Source organism: Mesocricetus auratus, unplaced genomic scaffold, assembly GCF_017639785.1.
Source record: "Mesocricetus auratus isolate SY011 unplaced genomic scaffold, BCM_Maur_2.0 Super-Scaffold_100009, whole genome shotgun sequence".
Classification (NCBI taxonomy): Eukaryota; Metazoa; Chordata; class Mammalia; order Rodentia; family Cricetidae; genus Mesocricetus; species Mesocricetus auratus.
This window is the reverse complement of record NW_024429193.1, coordinates 55,103,147-55,121,622: the sequence shown is the minus strand read 5'-3', so window position 1 is coordinate 55,121,622 and position 18,476 is coordinate 55,103,147. Positions and strand designations below refer to the sequence as shown.

At 49.8% G+C, this 18,476-nt stretch overlaps 1 protein-coding gene across 3 annotated transcripts in view; it reads left to right on the top strand.

The window, feature by feature from the left end:
* Igsf3 (immunoglobulin superfamily member 3) overlaps positions 1–18,476 on the top strand; it is an 87,244-nt gene that overhangs the window by 61,872 nt on the left and 6,896 nt on the right. For all 3 annotated transcript variants that reach the window (XM_013118127.3, XM_005076519.4, XM_040752145.1), the window contains 3 exons: positions 2,450–2,854; positions 14,701–15,111; positions 17,634–18,041. In XM_013118127.3, the coding sequence (XP_012973581.1) occupies positions 2,450–2,854; positions 14,701–15,111; positions 17,634–18,041 (1,224 nt within the window). The remainder of the gene's footprint in view (positions 1–2,449; positions 2,855–14,700; positions 15,112–17,633; positions 18,042–18,476) is intronic.

Genomic DNA, 18,476 nt, shown 5'->3' with positions numbered 1-18,476 from the left:
GCTGGTGATGCTGTCGAGCACCCAATAAAGATGGCAGACAAGGTAGAGCTGCTCGCGATCAAGTCCTTGTTCTCCCTCCCAAGATTAGGATTGCGTTTATTTTATTCTCCCGTGTCTGTTTTCAGTTGTCTGGTGATAAAATGTTTTCCATTCCATGCTTGACCCCCACCCCCATGGCAGGGCTTCCCTCAGGCTGCCTTGGAAAAGGGGGAAGCCACATGTGGGGATCCTTGAGCTTTTCAGGGTAGCAAGGTGTCTCCTCAAACAAGGCACGCAGTCAAAAGAAGGAAACATACGGTAGGAAAGCGGTAAGTTGCTCCAGATCCCTGGCGTCCCGTGGCGCCCGTTTGGCTAGACTGGCTTGCCGTCTAGGACTTGGAAGGGACACAGCATCTTGTAAACCCAGATGCAGCCTGTGTCTTCACCCACCTCACAACAACTGCATCTGCTTTCTGAATGCTTCGTACCAAAGATGGGCTGGCTTTCTGCAGTCACGAGGCAGCTCGGGTTTCTGTTTCTAGAACTCCCTCCAGTGATGATTGCAGTCCCTGTTGTGTGTGCTTGGCACCACTGCGGACTCAGGCAGGGGAACTTGGGAGATGGTTCTGGGATCTGCTACATGTAGTTTTTCCCCATCCTGGGAGGTTAGGAGTATTCAGGGGAGGGTGATTCGGGGTTCTTTCCCTGGAAATAATTTTACAGTTTCAGGTTATCTGTCCTGGGAGTATTCTTAAACTCCTCCCACAGCCAAGGCAGGTTGAACAGCCTCCCCACCCCACCCCCCAATCCTGAGGCCGGATCTGCTCACTTGACAGTCTCTCTAGATCCCCTCTGGAACTGGGACCATGGTTGTTCTGCCAGCCATAGTCTTTGATCTAAAGTAAACAGAGACACACACAGATTTCTGTATTTTAGGTATGGGTCTCCCTCAGCAGTGACAGACGTGTGGATGAACTAATAGGCTGCCTACACCATAGAACACTCTGGTCTGTGTCCACAGTGTAGGCCCTTGTCGGGCTGGGCACCATGGCTCTATATGTAAAGCTAGGAATACCCAGCACAGGACCTGTTCCCTGGCGTCCCTAATCTGTACCGCTCTTGTGGAAGGTGTGCTACACACCATTGCCTAAGTGACCGTTACAGCCATACAAGGTCAGTCTCTGTGTCTTCAATTTTTAAATTGAAGATCCAGAGAGTTCAGCAATTTTTGACAACCTATTCTGTAACACTTCCCTGGGGAAATCCCGAAGACTCTGCGTGCCTCATGTTCCATGGGCAGACTACAGTATTTCATCCATTTGGTTTCTTAAACAAGCTATGTATTTTCTAGACTATATACAGTGTGCTACATACTCTTTAAACCTTCACAAGAACCCTTTACAGAAAGAAAAACAGAGGCGGCAGGGGGCGGTATTTGCTTAATGTCATACAGCTAGGAAGTGTCCCAAGAAGCGGACCGCCTACAGAGTTGGTGCCTTTGACCAGTCAGAGCAACCCCTGGCAGCCCTGGGGTGAGGTGCACATAGGTCTGTAGCCTGACTCTACCATTTACTGCACTCAATATCAGGAAGTTTACTTGACTTCCCTGCGCCCTGCAAAAGGCGCCGGTCTGAGCTACAAGTGTTGATCCAGTGGGAGGGGTGAAGGCAGAGCCTCCGACACCAGACTTGGCATGCAGCATTCAGCACATACCAGCCACCATGACTGTTACGATCATAGCCCAAGTGCTCATCCACACTGAAGGAACTGTGAGTCCTTGCACTGGAGAATGAGTGTTGGAAGCCAGAGATGCTTCCCCGTCAGTAAGGGATATTGAGAGACCATGGCCTACGAGACTGCAGGGACCTCAATTTAGGAGTGATGCCTCACCCCACCTCAGGTGTCCATCTGCTGAAGACCAGGCTCTCCTATCCTTTGTCCCTTACTACCGTTCTAAACCCAAGTTTTGTTGGGGAATTAGAGGAGGGGCTGGCAGCCTTCTCTACTTGCCTGCTTCAGGATGTCATGCTCTAGAGGACCAGGGACAGGTATCTGGGGGTTGGGTATGTAGTGAAGGGAATTGGCTTTAGAAGGTTTTATTTCCTTCTGTTTTTGCACAGAATTCTGGGATTGCTAGGAATGATCCTGGATATGTAGTATGAGCCCTTGGGAAGGCTCTGCTGTCTTACCCTAGAGGAGGATGTATTGTAAACACACACGAGGATCTCAGGTATCACTGGGAGGAGATAGGGCTGGGTTGCTCAGGAGAATAGCCCAGGCCCTCTTTGCGTGAAGTCTTAGGAAGAATTGTTGAGTTGGGTCTCAACACAGTACCTGAAGAAATAGCTTGCTCATGACAAGCTAGCTTGAGAGCTTGCAGCCGGCTTTGCCAGGAGGCCCATATTTGATGACACACTGCCCCAGAAAAGCCAGATGCTGTCTCTTCTTCATCTCTCTGCTCTTCCTACAGAAATGGGCTTTGCAGTCACAGCCATCTCCCGGACGCCAGGGGTGACCTACAGCGACTCCTTTGACTTGCAATGCATCATCAAACCCCATTACCCTTCCCGAGTCCCCGTGTCAGTGACATGGCGGTTCCAGCCAGTAGGCACGGTTGAGTTCCATGATCTGGTGACCTTCACTCGGGATGGAGGGGTTCAATGGGGAGACAGGTCATCCACCTTCCGAACTCGGACTGCCATTGAGAAGGCTGAGTCCAGCAACAATGTCCGCCTGAGCATCAGTCGGGCCAGTGACACAGAGGCAGGCAAGTACCAGTGTGTGGCAGAGCTGTGGCGGAGGAACTACAACAACACCTGGACAAGGCTGGCGGAGAGGACCTCCAACCTGCTGGAGATTCGGGTGCTGCAGCCAGGTAGGTGCTCAGGCTTCAGGGCCTCCCCGCTGTAGGGTCCATGTGTGTCTACACAGTGTGGTGAGACACTTGGGTGTGTGCTTATGTGATCTGGTGGGACTGTGAGGGTATATGCTTATGTGGTAGAAGACATGAGGATGGGTCCTCAAGTGACAGAGTGAGGCAGGGGGATGTCTGCTTATGTGATGTAGTGAGACACGGGTGCATGCTTACATAACATAAGACACAAAGATATGTGTTCATATGACATGAGATATAAATGCTTGTTCTTACTTGACATAGTATAATATGTGAAGACATGTTCTTCCATGATATATGAGCCATGAGGATGCCTGCTTATGTGATATGGTAAGATATGAAAGGCATATGCTTGCAGTACTGGGAGATGTGAGGAAAGAAAGGAAGGAAGGAAGGAAGGAAGGAAGGAAGGAAGGAAGGAAGGAAGGAAGGAAGGAAGGAAGGAAGGAAAGAAGGATGTACTGAGCCCTGACCCAGCATGTATCCCAACCCTGAAAATTCAATCACTGGCGCTCCTTTCCTTGGTGGACAGACAGGTCATGTCTTACTCTACATGTTTTCTACCTGCTGTGTATATCCCCCCCTTTGCATTCCAGAGTAGATGGAGGGTACTAGAACACGCCATAGATCCTCCAGCATGTGACCCCTAAGAACAGGACATTGTCCCACTCAGCCACAACCCCATTGTCGTACTCAGGCATTCAGCATTGGTAGAGTCTTATTACCACAGTTCCCTAGTGGTCTCATCAGTGTTCTTCAGTGTAACCCCCCGACCTCCAAGAAGACCTCAGTTAGGGAGCACATGGCACTTTGAGTTGAACTGTCTCTTTGCACTCTTCTTAATCTAGAATGGTCACCAGCGGCTGCCCGCCACCCTCCCACCCTGTTAAGAGATTGACATTAAAACATGGGCAGGCCACTCCAGCCTTTAAACCGGTCTTTTGTAATCCTGGCAGTAACTTAGTGGGGGAGGTTACCCTGTCTGCTGTTTAGACAGAGGAACTTAGAGGGAAAAGGAAAGACAGTGGCATTGTTGAGCTTCTTTTCTCCGTAGGGAAGAGCAGCCCTTTGATTAGATTTTCATGTTCCCTGGAATTAAGGGGCTAGTCTAAAGTCATGGGGCTGGTCACTGAAGGAACCATGTGGTCTTTTTCTGTAGTCTTTTTTTGAGGGGCTTGAATTCTGTCATTTGGACTGAGTTTGAATTTCTTTCTCTTGTGGGAGTCCGTTCATCCAGAAGGCACTAACTTGAGGAGCATTCTGCAGTGGGGGTTCCTCCAGACACCTTTATCAGATTGTCCACTGGTCTGAGGAATAACTTGGATTTTTCTGTCTGTCCTTGTGGCTGGCTAGGTTGGAACCTGATGGAACAGCCTGCCCAATCTAGGATGCTGCACCCCCAGAATAGAAAAGGCACCCACACAGCCAATGGTGGTGGTCTTTCTGCCCCACTCACTTTGCAAACATGGTTTGGACCTGTCCTGCCATGATTAGTGAGTGCCCAGTCTGGTCACTGCAGACGACCACAGATGGCAGGTTTGTAGCAGTGTGAGGTTAAAAAGTGGTAAGGTCTGAGTTTCCCCTTCCCTTGCCTGACCCCATCACAGAGGCCTCTTCTGTACCACATTTGAAATAAATGGGCTTTCTAGATGTTGAGACTGTATCTGGCCAATTAGAGTTGAACTAGGCCAACAGGATGCTGAGGACGAGGCTGTTCTTCAGTGGGGGTCAGGTTAATGGAGGGTTACGCAGAGACCCTATTTGATGTAAGCACTTGTGGAAGGTGCGGAGATACACACTGGCTGCCTTACGGAGCAGAGTACTTATAGATGGTAAGTGTGCATTTTCGTTGTCTGTCACTCAAGGTCAGTGTTCTGAGTACCTATCACGTGATTTTGCAGCTTGGGGAGGTAGCAGAGACAGTGACCTTTCTTGCCATTGCCCCTGTGAATAAGCCTCTACTATTGCTTGTTTCTGTTACTGCTTGGAATCAGCTAGAGCTCTGAAGCACACGTGTGCACTTAGTTCATTAAGGTTCTCATTGCTTGGATTCTGATTCAAATTTATGGTGACTCCTTCGACCACTATGAGCCGTAACAAAGGCTAGCTAAGTGGCAGAGCTGAGACTCAGCCTGAGATGAGAGCCCAGATTCCTTTGACTCCACACATCTGCCTTTTCCATCTTACCATCGTATTGGCTCCCATCACTGTGGGGTTAAGACCGCCTTCATGTCCCATACACATGGGAGGAAGGAAGGGGTTCAGGGAGGGGCAAGTCCTGCTTTCCAAACTTGGACTGCCATCGAGAAGGCTGAATCCAGCAACAACATCTGCCTGAGCATCAACATGCCACTGAGACTACTTGTGGTTTCCCTGGGAAGTGACTACAAGTAGTGGTTGACACTGGGACTTTTGAGCATTCCAAACTGCCACCGTCTTCAGGAAGCTGCCGGGCCTACCTGCAAAAGATAGCTATACCTGGGCTTGTTGACTTTCCCTCATTGGATGAGGGTCAGGAAGGGCCATGGGACCCTCACCTGAGTTTCCAGACATCCCTCTCAACTAGTTGTATTGAAGTTCTGCATTGATTGCCAGTGGTCCCAAGGGCAGGCTAGCGTGCATAGGTGGGCGGAAGACTTAAGAGTAGGCTACGCCAAACAGCTGTGGTAAACCACCATCCCTGCAGGGTGCAGACCGTCCAGTGTGGCTGCTCTACAGTCGTACCTGCTCCTGTCTTTAACCCCTTGCCTACTGCTCTGTAAGTAAGCTGAATAAAATCACTAATTCTCCCAGGCAAGCTTTGGTAGTGTTGGATTCTGATTTGCTATTGGGGCCTTGAGGGGGTGAAGTGTCACTTTGTCCTCCCTAGGGCAAAGGTCCTGACAAATAGCTGTCACAAGGCCCACTCTTCTGGGTAGACAGAAGCATATATGCTGGCCCTCTGGAGACTGGGAAGAGCAAAGGTAAGCCATGGAGCAGTGTGTGGCTCTCAGTATGGCTAAGGCGCCACAGAGAGTGCATCTTCTAAGTGTTACTGTCTGTCCTGTGGTAATTATTTATGCACTTATCACTGAATACTTTGCAAAGAGCTTCTCCCTAAAATACACCAGCCAGTGCAGTTGTGTTCATTTGGGGACAAGGGGGACTGTGTGCTGGAGACAGTATTGGGTCCTTGGTGTGTGCTCTCTCACTGGGGCTTTGTGTCGGAAACCGCAGGAGGAAAGTATTTAGTTTCCACTTGATAAGTGAACAGTCAAAGAGTGCTCCGCCCCCAGCTTCACCACCATCAGCAATGAGTGGGAGATTGGAGTTGGAGCCCAGGTATGCCTTAAGGAAAAGCACTGGTAGTGGAGAGACTGCCCCCTTTTGAAACCGCGTAATCACATCTTACTCCTTCTGCATTCACCCTCATGGCATCCTTTATGGAGGATATTTTTCCTTGCAGGTCCCTAGTGTGTGGAAGCCACAGTGGTGGTAGGATTAATAACAGTAGCAGGGTGTGGCTGTCACCATTGTAAATGCCTTACTTCTGATAACTTACTTCATTCTTCCTTAATCCATGTAGGGCCAGTGGGTGTGTGGGTGCCTGATGCAGCTTACAGAGGAGGACTCTGCCACCCAGGGTGAATAAGTTGCCCAGTGATTCATGATGAGTGGCAGAGCCAGGATTCAAGCCTAAACAGGCAGTCTGGCCCCAGAGATAAATTTTTAATTTTATTATATTATTATGTACTTTGTGGACAATGAGCCAAATTCTTCTCCCTCCTGGCATCCTTTGGCACAGTGTGTGTGTGTGTGTGTGTGTGTGTGTGTGTGTGTGTGTGTGTGTAATGCAGGACTTTGTGTGTGCTAAGTATTCTACTCCCAGGCTGCACCCTAGCACCAGGCACTTTCTGTGGGTCCCCTGTATGGTTTTGCCATCAGATTCCCTAGATCTTTGCTTTGTTAAACTAAGGCCACAGCATTTGGAGCTTCCCTGAGACACAAGTTGTTTTTTGTTTTTTCTCTTCCTTTTTAAAAAATTTTTATTTAAGTTAGAAACAATCTTGTTTCACATGTCAGTCCCAGCTCCCTCTTCCTCCCCTCCTCCCCTGCCCTCCCCACCAGGGGTCCCAGTCCCTGACCCAATCTCCACTCCAATCCCCAGGGAGGGTGAGGCCCTCCATGGGGGATCTCCAGAGTCTGTCATTTCATCCAGGGAAGGGCCTAGGCCCTCCTACAAGAGTCCAGGCTGAGACAGCATCCCTCATTGTGGGATGGGCACTCAAAGTCTATTTGTATACCAGGAATAAATACTACCCAAGGTAAGTTGTTAAAGACAAAAGGTTCCTGTATTTCTTCTAACTTCTGCCACAAGGTGGCTCTAGGACCAGGGGACACCAGTGCCAGACTCCTTCCTCCCACCCTCCCCTTGGAGCCTTCCCCTCCAAGCCTGGGTTAGCATCTTCCAAAGAGATGCCATCCACCCCTAAAGACTATTTTAGTGCATGTTCTTATCTGAGGAGAATCAGCAAGAAACCCAGGCGCTGGTGACTGATACAGTCCATTTATCACCAGCTTCCATTGCTGCAAAGTCCTTTGTCTCAAGTTCTGTGTGGTCTGTACCCAGACTGCTTCCTGCCAGAGCCACTGATGGTGGTCACACCACTGGTGTTTGCTTCGCCAAGCTCCCTCGTTAACTGGCATGGGCGACTTACTGTCAGAAGTGAGGTGCCATGGCTTTATCATTGGCCACTTCCAATCCATAGGCATGCTTAGGATCCTGTGATCCCCAAGGCAGTTTTAACCTCCCTTCCTGTCCTTGATTTTAGTGGAGTCTTATCTGACTGATCCCATACTGTGATCCCATGGGGCATTTAGGTAAGACTTAGCTAATCCAGTGTGCTCCGTTTTCGTTCAGGTTTTTTTTTTCTTTTGACTGTGAAGCATCCTCTTGCTTCCTTCTGATTTTTCTTCAGTTCCAAAAACACCCTCCAACTTCACATGGCTAAATACAGAAGCAATAAGGGAAATGTCAGCATTCACTTTGCAAATGTTTATGACTATCCTATGGTCTGGCTATTAAATATTGTGCATTAAAATTGACAAAGCAATAAACAAGCCTCCAGGCGGACAGCGTCCGGTGGTAGAAGGCTGCTTGTCAGTAGGTGTATTCTGCTGGGATTGGGCTGATGGGCAGGTGGATGAATATTTAATGCCCTCTGCATGTTGCCAAATCCGTTTTCTTTGCATTCGCGTTGCTGACCTGGCAGATTGGGCTAGCTGAGGGCCCTTTCTGTGACTGTGTGAGTCTGGGGCATGTGAGCACGGGCTGTCCGTGTCAGATAAGTGGCTCTGCATTCTCCCAGGGCAGCCTCGGCTCTCTTCCCTCCTCTCCACACCTTCTGCCTGCTTGTTGTCTATGTAGGACAGAGCAAGCACTGAGTATAAGAGCCCGAGAAGAGTTCTCAGTGTGACATTCATCTTCAGCATTGTTGCCTTGGTGGCAGCAGGGATCTACCTGACACTTGTTACTGGTCCGCTAGTTAAGGTCACTGCCCTGTCTGCACGTAGGTCAGGCAGAGGAGGGTGTGCCTGGGTTTCTCCTGATTAGCAGTTTTACCTCCCAACCCTTGCCTTTCCCTTCGCCCCAACACTCCAATACCCCTGTGGGCATTTTGAGCATGTGCTGGGACCGCAGAAGTGGGTGTCACACAGGACTCCATTTCGGACCGTCTGGAAGAGGTTACAAGTGGGAGTAGGTGGTGCATTCAGACCTTCCCAATGTGGGCTTGAGCCAGCACAGGGAATGACATGTGGGGGTGGGGCAGTTCATTCTTTTTAAAAGTGAGGGTGAACCCGATGGCCTGAGTGGGATTCCAGGTCTACCAGATCACTATCTCTGTGACTGAGAAAGAATCTTTGTGAAATTGGGACTAATATTTACTTGATGGACCGAGTGAGGAACATGTAGTTACTATTTGTTAAGAGCTTAGGGGAGAAGCTAGCATGGGAAGAGTTTATTCAGTGAGAGTGCCCTAACCTGGGGAACTAGGGATTTGATCATGTGTAGACCATATACCTCTTTTATTAACGATTTTCTTTTTAATTGTGTGTGTTTGTATGTTTATATGTGTGCACATAGGAATAGAGGTACCCAGAGAATCCAGAAGATGGTGTCAGATCTCTTGGAGCTGAAGTTACAGGTGGTTGTGAACTGCCTGACCGGTCCTGGGAACTGAGCTAAGGTCCTCTGCAAGAACAGTATGAGCTCTTGGGGACTGGAGAGATGGCTCAGCGGTTAAGAACACTGAGTGTTCTTCCAGAGGTCCTGGGTTCAATTCCTGGCAACCACATGGTGGCTCACAACCACATTGAATGAGATCTGGTGCCCTCTGCTGGCATGCAGGCAGAGGACTGCATACACAATAAATAATAAAATAATTTAAAAAAATGAACAGTATGAGCTCTTAATCGCTGAGCCACTTTGCCAGCCCTCATGTACCCTCTTTTGGATGGCTGTTAGTCTTTACTAACCTGAAATGAAGTTAAATGAAATTCACTGTAACATTTCTAGTCACATAACCTTTAAACAGGGTCAGGTTCCCCAGTGGTGCTCTTTGTTTGTTCCGTTTGGCTGGCCTCAAACTTGTGATCCTCCTGCCTCAGCGTCCCAAGTGCTAGAATTATAGGTATATGTCACCACATGTGACTTGGGGGAATATACATATATTCTGAAGTTTTTGTAACAAAATGCATCTCAGCATAAATAAGTACTCAAAGACAGTGGCAAAGGGGGGGCACAGTCCTGGCTGGAGGGGCTGTGATGCTGCCCTTAACCGCAGAGTGACAGCCACTACAAAAGTGGTGACTGAAGAAGATGGAGATCTCTCCTGGCTGACCCTATCTGTATATTAAAAACACGGGGGAAGAAAGAGTGCTGTGTTTACTGTAAAAGTGAAGTAGCCTTAGGCAGAATTCTCACTCTTATGAATGTCATTTGAAAGTGATGCAGGACACAGGACAGAGCTTTACTGGAGAGAATTTGAGCCATTAAATGTCTCCCACCCCCTAAAACAGTGTGCCACTCAAAAGACTTGCTGCCTCCAGGTTCCTGTAAAGATGTGCTTTGTGCGGAGTTGTCTGCCCTGTGAACAGGACAGGCTGTCAGCTTGGGAGTGGCTACTCCCCTGCTTGCCCGTTGGGAAGATCTCCCTGGCTGAGGCAGAGCTGACAGGCTGAGGAAGAGCTTATTAGGGACTGGATAGGTGGTGGCCATGGAGAGGGAGGATAGCAGGAGTGATCAGGGCAGGGTCACAGGCACTTCTCCAGCTGCAGTGACTTCATGAGTGGCAGCTGCTTTTGCTGCTTGCTTCCCAGGGTGTGTGCGCGAGCGTGTGTGAGTGTGAGTATATGTGTGTTGAGGGAGGGTGTCCCTGGAGCTCCCCGTTCTCCCCTAGTCTCCTGGATGACATGTTTCCACGCATGTGGAGCACCTCTCCTGTCCCAGCCACTGGCCCCCTCTGTCCCTGGCATTCCTGTCAGATGATTTAGAGAGAACGGAGTCTCCCTTCCTCGTCTCCATTCTCTACCCAGCCCTCCTCACCTCTCTTCTTCTCTCTCCTTGTTTCCTGCACAGAATCTGCCATGCCGCTACACCCGTGGCTTCTCACACCTGAATGTACTAGAAGAGCTTGCAGGCTCACAAACCCACAGGTCCCTGGGTGTCCTTCTTCCCCCGTTTCTGACCCAGTATGGTTCTGGAAAGTCCCCAGGTAGCTTTGCTACTTATGCACCAATTCCTCTCTGAGAGCTACAGGTGGGCAGGACAGTCCTGGGACCCACAGTCTTGGCCACTCACCTTTCTGACTTCACCCACGCGCCTGACCGCTGGCTCTTCCCTGACCAGCTCACAGAGAAGTTGGCCCCGTTGCCTGCTCTGGGTGCCCTTTCTCTTTGGATTTTCACGTGTTGGACACTTGCTCGTGTGTTTCCGGAGCCCACTCAGGGATCACAGCTCTTTGCAAGGTTCTCTCTCTTTCATCACAGTCAGAATTAATGAACACTCTTTTAAGAGATTAATTGGTTTTTTATTCAATCACCCATTTATTAATGTGATTAGCAATGATTGGGTCATAGTTCGTTTGCCCAGCCAACTGCAAAAAGAGAGGCCCTTTAAAAAATGACCCTTGGTATATGCCAGCTGTGGTTGTGTTTAAGGAGAATTGTTTACTGATGGAGTAAGCACATTTTGTGTGAGCAGGACATGAATAAAGCCAATCTAAAGGATGGGTAGGGAGTCTGGGGAAGCAGCTGCTATTCTCTGCCACTGAGCCCCGTGTTGTGTCGTCCCCCCCCCGCCACCTTCACTCTCCATCCTCCATGTAGCCCTGTTCTCGTAGCTCGGCAGCCTTTCCTTTCCTGGACTGACAGACTCTCCTAGCTTTGGTGCAAAGCCTGGGGTGGAAACTTTCCAGCTGCAGCAAGAAAGGGCATTCTGTGAATGATGGGAGCAGCTGGAATGCCAGCTGCTGCTGTGTGGGTGTGCTACACGGCCAGCCGTTGCCATCAGGCCAGCTATCACCATCCAGCCTCCCGACCCGACCCTCCTGCTTCCCTGCTGATTGACAGGGGGGTTAACTAAGCCTCACTTCTGAATGTCTTTACTTTCGCCTCTACATTCGTTGGCTTTCCAAGTTCATTTGCTGAGCAGCCAGGCCAGGCACTTCTCTGGTTGAAGGCAAGTTTGATTGTCCTAAGGTTCTTATTCAAATGGAGACTGTGACTTAATGGACCTGAGTCTGTTTCTGAGAAACTCCCACCCGCTTGATCTCATGATGCTGGTCCACAGCACTTAGAATGTTTTGATTATAATTATTTGGTGTATATGGTTGTTTTGTTGCCACGTATGACTATGTACCATGTGTGTGCCAGAAGAGGGTGTTGGATCTCTTAGACCTGGAGTTATAGCAGTTGTGAGCCTCCTTGTGGGTTCTAGGGATTGAACCCAGGCCTTCTAGAAGAGCAGTCAGTCCTCTTAACCACTGAACCATCTCTCCAGACATATGATTTATTTTATCTCAGTGTGTGTGTCTATCTCTGTGTGGGCGTGGGTAGAGAAAGCAGGTGTGTGACATAGCACACCCGTGGAGGTTGGACAGCTGATGGGGGCCAGTTCTTTCCACCCTTGGGTTTGAACTCAGGTTGCCAGGCTTGGCAGCAGGTGCCCTTATCCTCTGAGCAACTTGATCGGCCCTATGTACAGCACTTCTAAAAGCTCAGTTGCCATTTGTATCAGTGAGCTTTGATCTTGGGACCAGAAATAGAAACCAGAAGGGAATAAGAAGAGCTAAAAATTTCCCTGGTGTTCTGGGTACACCCAGTGTGGAACTAAACTCTGTAGCTACTGCATTTAATCTGCAGGCCGCTCTGGTGAATTAGCTGCACACTTCCGGTCCTCTCATTTGCACATGAAAACACTGGTCCTTGAAAAAGCCCAGGCTGTCCTAACTGGAGAGAGATGAGGCTGGCAGACGCACCTTGCCCTGGGCAATGCTGAGACAGGCTTGTGAATGCTTCCTAATTAGCTGTGGAAACTCCTAGCTCCTCCAGGCCTCAGGTCATGTTCCCGTACCCCTGAGATATGGGAGGAAATACAGAACTTAACAGTAAGAGCTAAGCCTCTGCCCATATGTCAGACATTTACCAGATTTCAAAAGTGCCCCTCTTTTAAGCTCCCCAATACTTCATAATATTTTGACATGCGATGGCAAAAAAAGAAAAATTGGAAATGCTTTGAAATATTCCTCTTCTTTGGCTTCTGGTTTTCTGACCATGTGACTGAACTAAAGTTGAGTCATAGGATCCCAGTTTAACATATGCGGTTACTATAGCAATTGAGGTTTCCTTAGTAACAGTTGCAAAAATAATCTGGCCCCAATTAATAATACATTTTAAAGCCCTTTCTACTCCACACAGAACAACCCAGTTCATTTGGCCACACACCAGTTAATTCAGGTGGTGTTGTCTGCACTGATTGAGATACTATTTGCATGTGGTGAATTGGGCCCGTAAGGGATGAAAGGGAACAGGTTGTTTCAGGCTTCACAGGAGTCCACTCCACCAGCAAGCTAATGCCAGCCCAGTCTCCAGGATTCCCAGTGTACCCCGAAGGACTCTGTTTGAAGGAAGGAGACGTGGAAGACTAGAGAAAATGCTTTAACTAGAGCGTGGGCCATGGCCTGCCTTGATGGTTCTCCATGGCTCAAGAATCTGTGTGTGAATTCGAAGTCCTTCACGAGGAGAAAGCCCACCTCAGCAACACGAGACAGATCCTCAGGATGCTTTTGTAGTAACCCTGAACGTTTGTCTGTGTGTGTTACCCGACGCACAGAGGAGCAGTCCGTGGCTGTCAAAGCTCCTCTTCTTCACGCGTTGAAGCCTCTCATGTAACAGGCCAGCTGGCTGGCCTGAATCCCAGGGTTACAACCGGGGGCCCACTCCCACACCTGAACGTTTCTGTGCATCCTAACTGCTTGACTCCAGCCTTGAGGAAACGGGCTGCCCAGCCTGGCCTGCAGGTGGGCCTGGCCAGTCGGCAGAGGCCCTAGCTGTTTCCTTGCTGTATGGCCTGTACCAGACCCTGTTTTTCTGAGCGGGCAAAGTGGTCCAGAACCGAGGGCGAAGAGAGGCTTGGGGTGGACCCCTGCTTTCACTATCAGTTCACTGAGAGGATTGCCTTCTCCTCTCCTCTCCTCTCCTCTCTTCTTTTCGTTGTATTTGTTTGTTTTTAGTAGGAAGAAGTAGGCTGGTAGGGTAAGATTCTCCAATTAGCACCCTAAGATATATTTTACTAGAGTTTGGCTTCTTGGCACCTTAAAAGGGAACATCGTCTCTGTTATTGAGTAGGGATATCTGGAGTTGGCCACCCCTATTGCTATTATCTGGAGTTAGCCAGATAACCCCTATTGCTTCTGGACTTTGATAGTAAGGGAAGCGAGGCTGGTGCTAACTCCGCTCTGTCCATTGCTGTCCTGTGAACTAACCTCCCATAACTAGCCACATCTCCAGTATCCTAGCAAACACTGGGGGAGGGCTTTTTGCTAGGCTAGACACTGCTAGGCTTTGGGGTAGAGAAATGAGGAATTCCACCAGCAGTTAGCACCTTGAGGCTGGAACTGTCCCACTCTCAAGGTGTACTCAGCTCTTTGCAGCCTTAGTGGAGCAGTGGGTGATGGAAATATCAGCTGGCTGAATAGAACAGCTTGATCTCTGTTCCTGGGAGCTTGATCTAAGGGAGAGGAGACGGAGGTTGAGGGGGCAACAGCGTGGGTATCAGAGGGCAGCAAGAGAGGAGCGACCTTGCCTGGTGGACAGCAGACAGAAAGGGACAAGAGACTGAGTGGGATTAAGAGTCTGGCAGGGAGGTGGCAGAAAAGACAGAACAATGGTGGCAGTGGCCAGAACTCAGAGAAAGCGTGGGGGTTGGGGGATCTGGTGGCTGAGTCTAGAAGATGAGTCAAGACAGTTAGACAGGGCCAACTTCTGGGGGGGGGGGCTTTGTGCTGGCCAGAATTTTATTCTTTAGAGTCTGTAGCCAGTTGGGAGCCATGAACCTTTTTAAGCAAGGTCAGGCTATGGGCAGATTGACGTCTTGGGGTGGGCAGTGGCGCGAGAAGAATGGACGGCACGGGAGGTGACAGGAGGCTGACGCGGGGTGAGGTTTTGAAGGATGCTCACGTATATTCCCTGTTGGACAGACCCAGTCTCCCAGCCTAGAAGTGAGCACAAAATGGGCCTCGTTGCCAGGACTGTGTCAGTCCTTCTAAGTTGCCTTCTTCCCTTCCCAGTGACAAAGCTTCAGGTGAGCAAGTCAAAGAGAACGCTCACCCTGGTGGAAAACCGGCCAATTCAGCTGAACTGCTCAGTTAAGTCCCAGACCAGCCAGAACTCCCACTTCGCAGTGCTGTGGTATGTCCACAAGCCCTCGGATGCAGACGGCAAGCTCATTCTCAAGACCACGCACAGCTCAGCCTTTGAGTATGGAACCTATGCCGAGGAGGAGGGCCTGCGAGGCCGGCTGCAGTTCGAGAGGCATGCTTCCGGGGGCCTGTTCAGCCTCACTGTGCAGAGAGCCGAGGTCAGCGACAGCGGTAGCTACTACTGCCACGTGGAGGAATGGCTGCTGAGCCCCAACTATGCCTGGTACAAGCTGGCCGAGGAGGTTTCGGGGCGCACAGAGGTCACCGTGAAGCAGCCAGGTAAGAATAGAGAGGGTGGCCATCATGGACCTATGGATTTCCTGTAGAGACCTCAGGGCCTGAGGAGCTCTCTGCCCCCACCGCCACCCCCACCCCCGGCACACACACACACACACACACACACACACACACACACACACACACACACACACACACTGAGGTCGCCCTGGGTACGTTTGCAGGTGCACAGACGGTCAGTTCTGGTGCCCTGCAGGCCTTGTACTGGATCTGCTATGGTCCTGCTCCTGATGCTGATGGAATTCAAGAGCATCCTCAACTCTCTCATAGGAGTTTCTTCAATGAGATACTGAGGCCAGCAAAGCCATGGGACCAGGGACAGGAGTCTGGATGCGGTCTGATACATTCTGGTTGCAAGGACACCATTTTCTTTCCTTCCCTGAGGATGTCCTGTGTTCTGGGATCTGTCTGATCACACATGTTCTGCCAACTGTTCCACTGGTGCATAAAGCAGAAAGTCCATCTCTGAGTGACTTTCTGTGGCTGTCACCATGGCCTGGGTTCTGACTGCCTGCCGGGTCACACTATGAACATCTAAATTACTCAAGTGGCACTCAGACTCACCATGTAATCCAGGCAGGTCTTGACCTTGAGATCTTGCTTCAGCCTCCCGAGTAGCTGTGGTCACAGCCTGTGCTGCAATGTGTCACTAGGGTGGGCCTTCCGAGAGCTGACTGACAGCTGCTGCCAGGCCCCGGGAGCTCTTACTTGTTCCGCCTCTGCCTTCCATCCAGCTTGTCTCCATCAGGATAGTGTTATGTTTGCCCCTCGGATCCCCACCTCCCAAGATCTCTTTTCTAGTCACCAATCTTTTTCCTTTCCTCCTTTGGTTTGATGTCAGGAAGGTCTTCTTGGGTCCTAAATATATTGAATGGGTTTGTCTGTCTAAGGCTACTGTTGACTAAGTGAGACAAACAAAAGGGCCCCAGGGATCTCCGTCAACAAGCACAGGGACACCTCTCCTATAGTGAATCTTAGTGCAGAAAACCCTCAGGATGCTGACCACAACAACTTTAGGTTTTCCAGTTGATTTTGTGGTTTGTGTCTTTATTTCATTTTTCTGTTCCTTGTCCCTGTCCCCTTTTTCCTGATGAGAAAGCATACATTACTGAACCTTTGCAGGCAGCGAGGAACCCACAATGGAAAGTATCGTAGCTCTTGCAACTAAGATATAGTATCAGCATTAAATCTTAGGTGTACTTTGGCCAACTGTTTTAAGATAGAATCATTTTGATTTTTAGCCTTTTATTTGCAACAGCAGTCTTCTATGTGGTAGAAAACACTTCAGACAACACTGAAGTATAGTGAGGGTGAGTGTGTCTGGCTCTCCTCTTTACAAGTCACTCGGGGATGCTGGTCCCAAGGCTCGTTTGTGTGTGTCTAGTCACGACTCTTAGCATCTTCTGGTACAGAGAGGTTCATTGAGTCCTTCGTGAAGCTGCAGGGACTCTGTTGGCAAGAGCCATGGTTCATGACAGTTCTCCCATGTAGGGAAGCCTTGTTTGTGGCTGTGTACACCTCTCAGCCCATCAAGCCATCCTTTCTATGAGTCACATTGTTCTCTCTCTGCCATGAAAACGAAGCCATTCGGAGGCCCATTGTCTGTGCATATTAAACTGGGTTTTCCTGGCCAGTTCCTTTATGGTTTTGGCTCTCTGCATAGCCCATCTATCATGCGGTCAGACTTAAACGTTTACTCCTAGCACAGGCCTGATGGTGTGGGCCTGTAATCCTAGGTTCTTGGACAGCCGAGGCAGGAGGATCCCAAGTTCAAGGCCTGTCAGGCTACAGATGTTCACAGCTGGCATGGGCAATGTAGTTAAACCTTGTCTCAAAACTCAATTTTCAAAGGGTTGGTGATTGTCATACTTAGTGTTCTATTTTTGTGAAGAGACACTATGACCAAGGTAACTTATAAAGGAAAGCATTTAATTGGGGACTTGTTTACAGTTTCAGAGGGTGAGTCCATGACCATCATGTCAGGGAAGCATGGCCGCAGGCAGACAGGCACGGTGCTGGAGCAGTCGCTGAAAGCTTACATCTGCCAAACATTCCAATATATAAGCCTGTGGGGGCCGTTTCCATTCAAACCACCGGAGTGTTATTTCGGTAGTATAGTATATGCTTAGCATGTGCAGGACCGTGGGTTCAACTTCAAGTTTACCCCTTCTGGGAGAGGGGCTGTCACTCGGACTTTGCCAGCCCCTTCTCTTGCTAGCTACCTCTTCAGTCAATCACACACTTTGGGGTCTATGCTGTTAGTCTTTTATTGCTCTTTTGTCCTCCCCGAAACATCTAGACCCCTGAGGGAGGGGTTCTGAACAAGACAGCTGTTGCTGAACATTGGACTCTCACATGACCACGGATTCAATGCATTTAGGGTGGCATGTTTGAGATACATGTATGAGATGCTCTCTGTGATCCGAGGTCACCTGTTCAACTACCCTCTCAAAGGTACTGTGCCCTGCTTGCAGTCATGTCTCTGTCTCTTTCTCCTGGTTCAGACAGCCGCCTGAAGCTCAGCCAAGCCCAGGGGAACCTGTCTATTCTGGAGACGCGGCAGATTCAGCTGGAGTGTGTGGTCCTGAACCGTACCAGCATGGCCTCCCAGCTCATGGTGGAATGGTTTGTATGGAAGCCCAACCACCCAGAGCGGGAAATAGTGGCTCACCTGAGCCGAGACGCTACCTTCCACTATGGTGAACAGGCCGCCAAGAACAACCTGAAGGGGCGTCTACACCTGGAGAGCCCGTCTCCTGGCGTGTACAGGCTCTTCATCCAGAATGTGGCGGTCCAGGACAGTGGGACCTACAGCTGCCGAGTAGAGGAGTGGCTGCCCAGCCCCAGTGGCATGTGGTACAGACGGGCTGAGGACACGGCTGGGCAGACAGTCGTCACAGTCGTGCGACCTGGTAAGGCCCCAGCCTTCCGTGTTTCCTTGTTAAGAGTATTCGGATGCTTGGATAGGCACTTACCTCATCACAGTGACCAAAGAAGCAATTTAAGGAAGGAAGGAAGGGTTGGCTTGACAGAGACAGCCCATCATGGTGGCAGGAGGATGAGGCAGCTGCTCACTTTGCATTCAGTCAGGAAGCAGAGAGGTGCGAACGTAGCTACCATTCTCCCTCTCCACCTTTGCTCAGCAGGACCCCAGCCTGGAGGGTGGTGCTTCCCATACTCGGGAGGTGGGGCTTCCCTTCTTGGCGATCCTCTCTGGAAATGCCCTCCCAGACATGCTCAAAGGTGTTTCTCCTAAGTGATTCCAAATTCAGTCAAGATAAAGGTTAACTATATGGTCCTGAATAAAATTAGTTTATTTAAGAAATTGTTTGCAGGGGCTGGAGAGA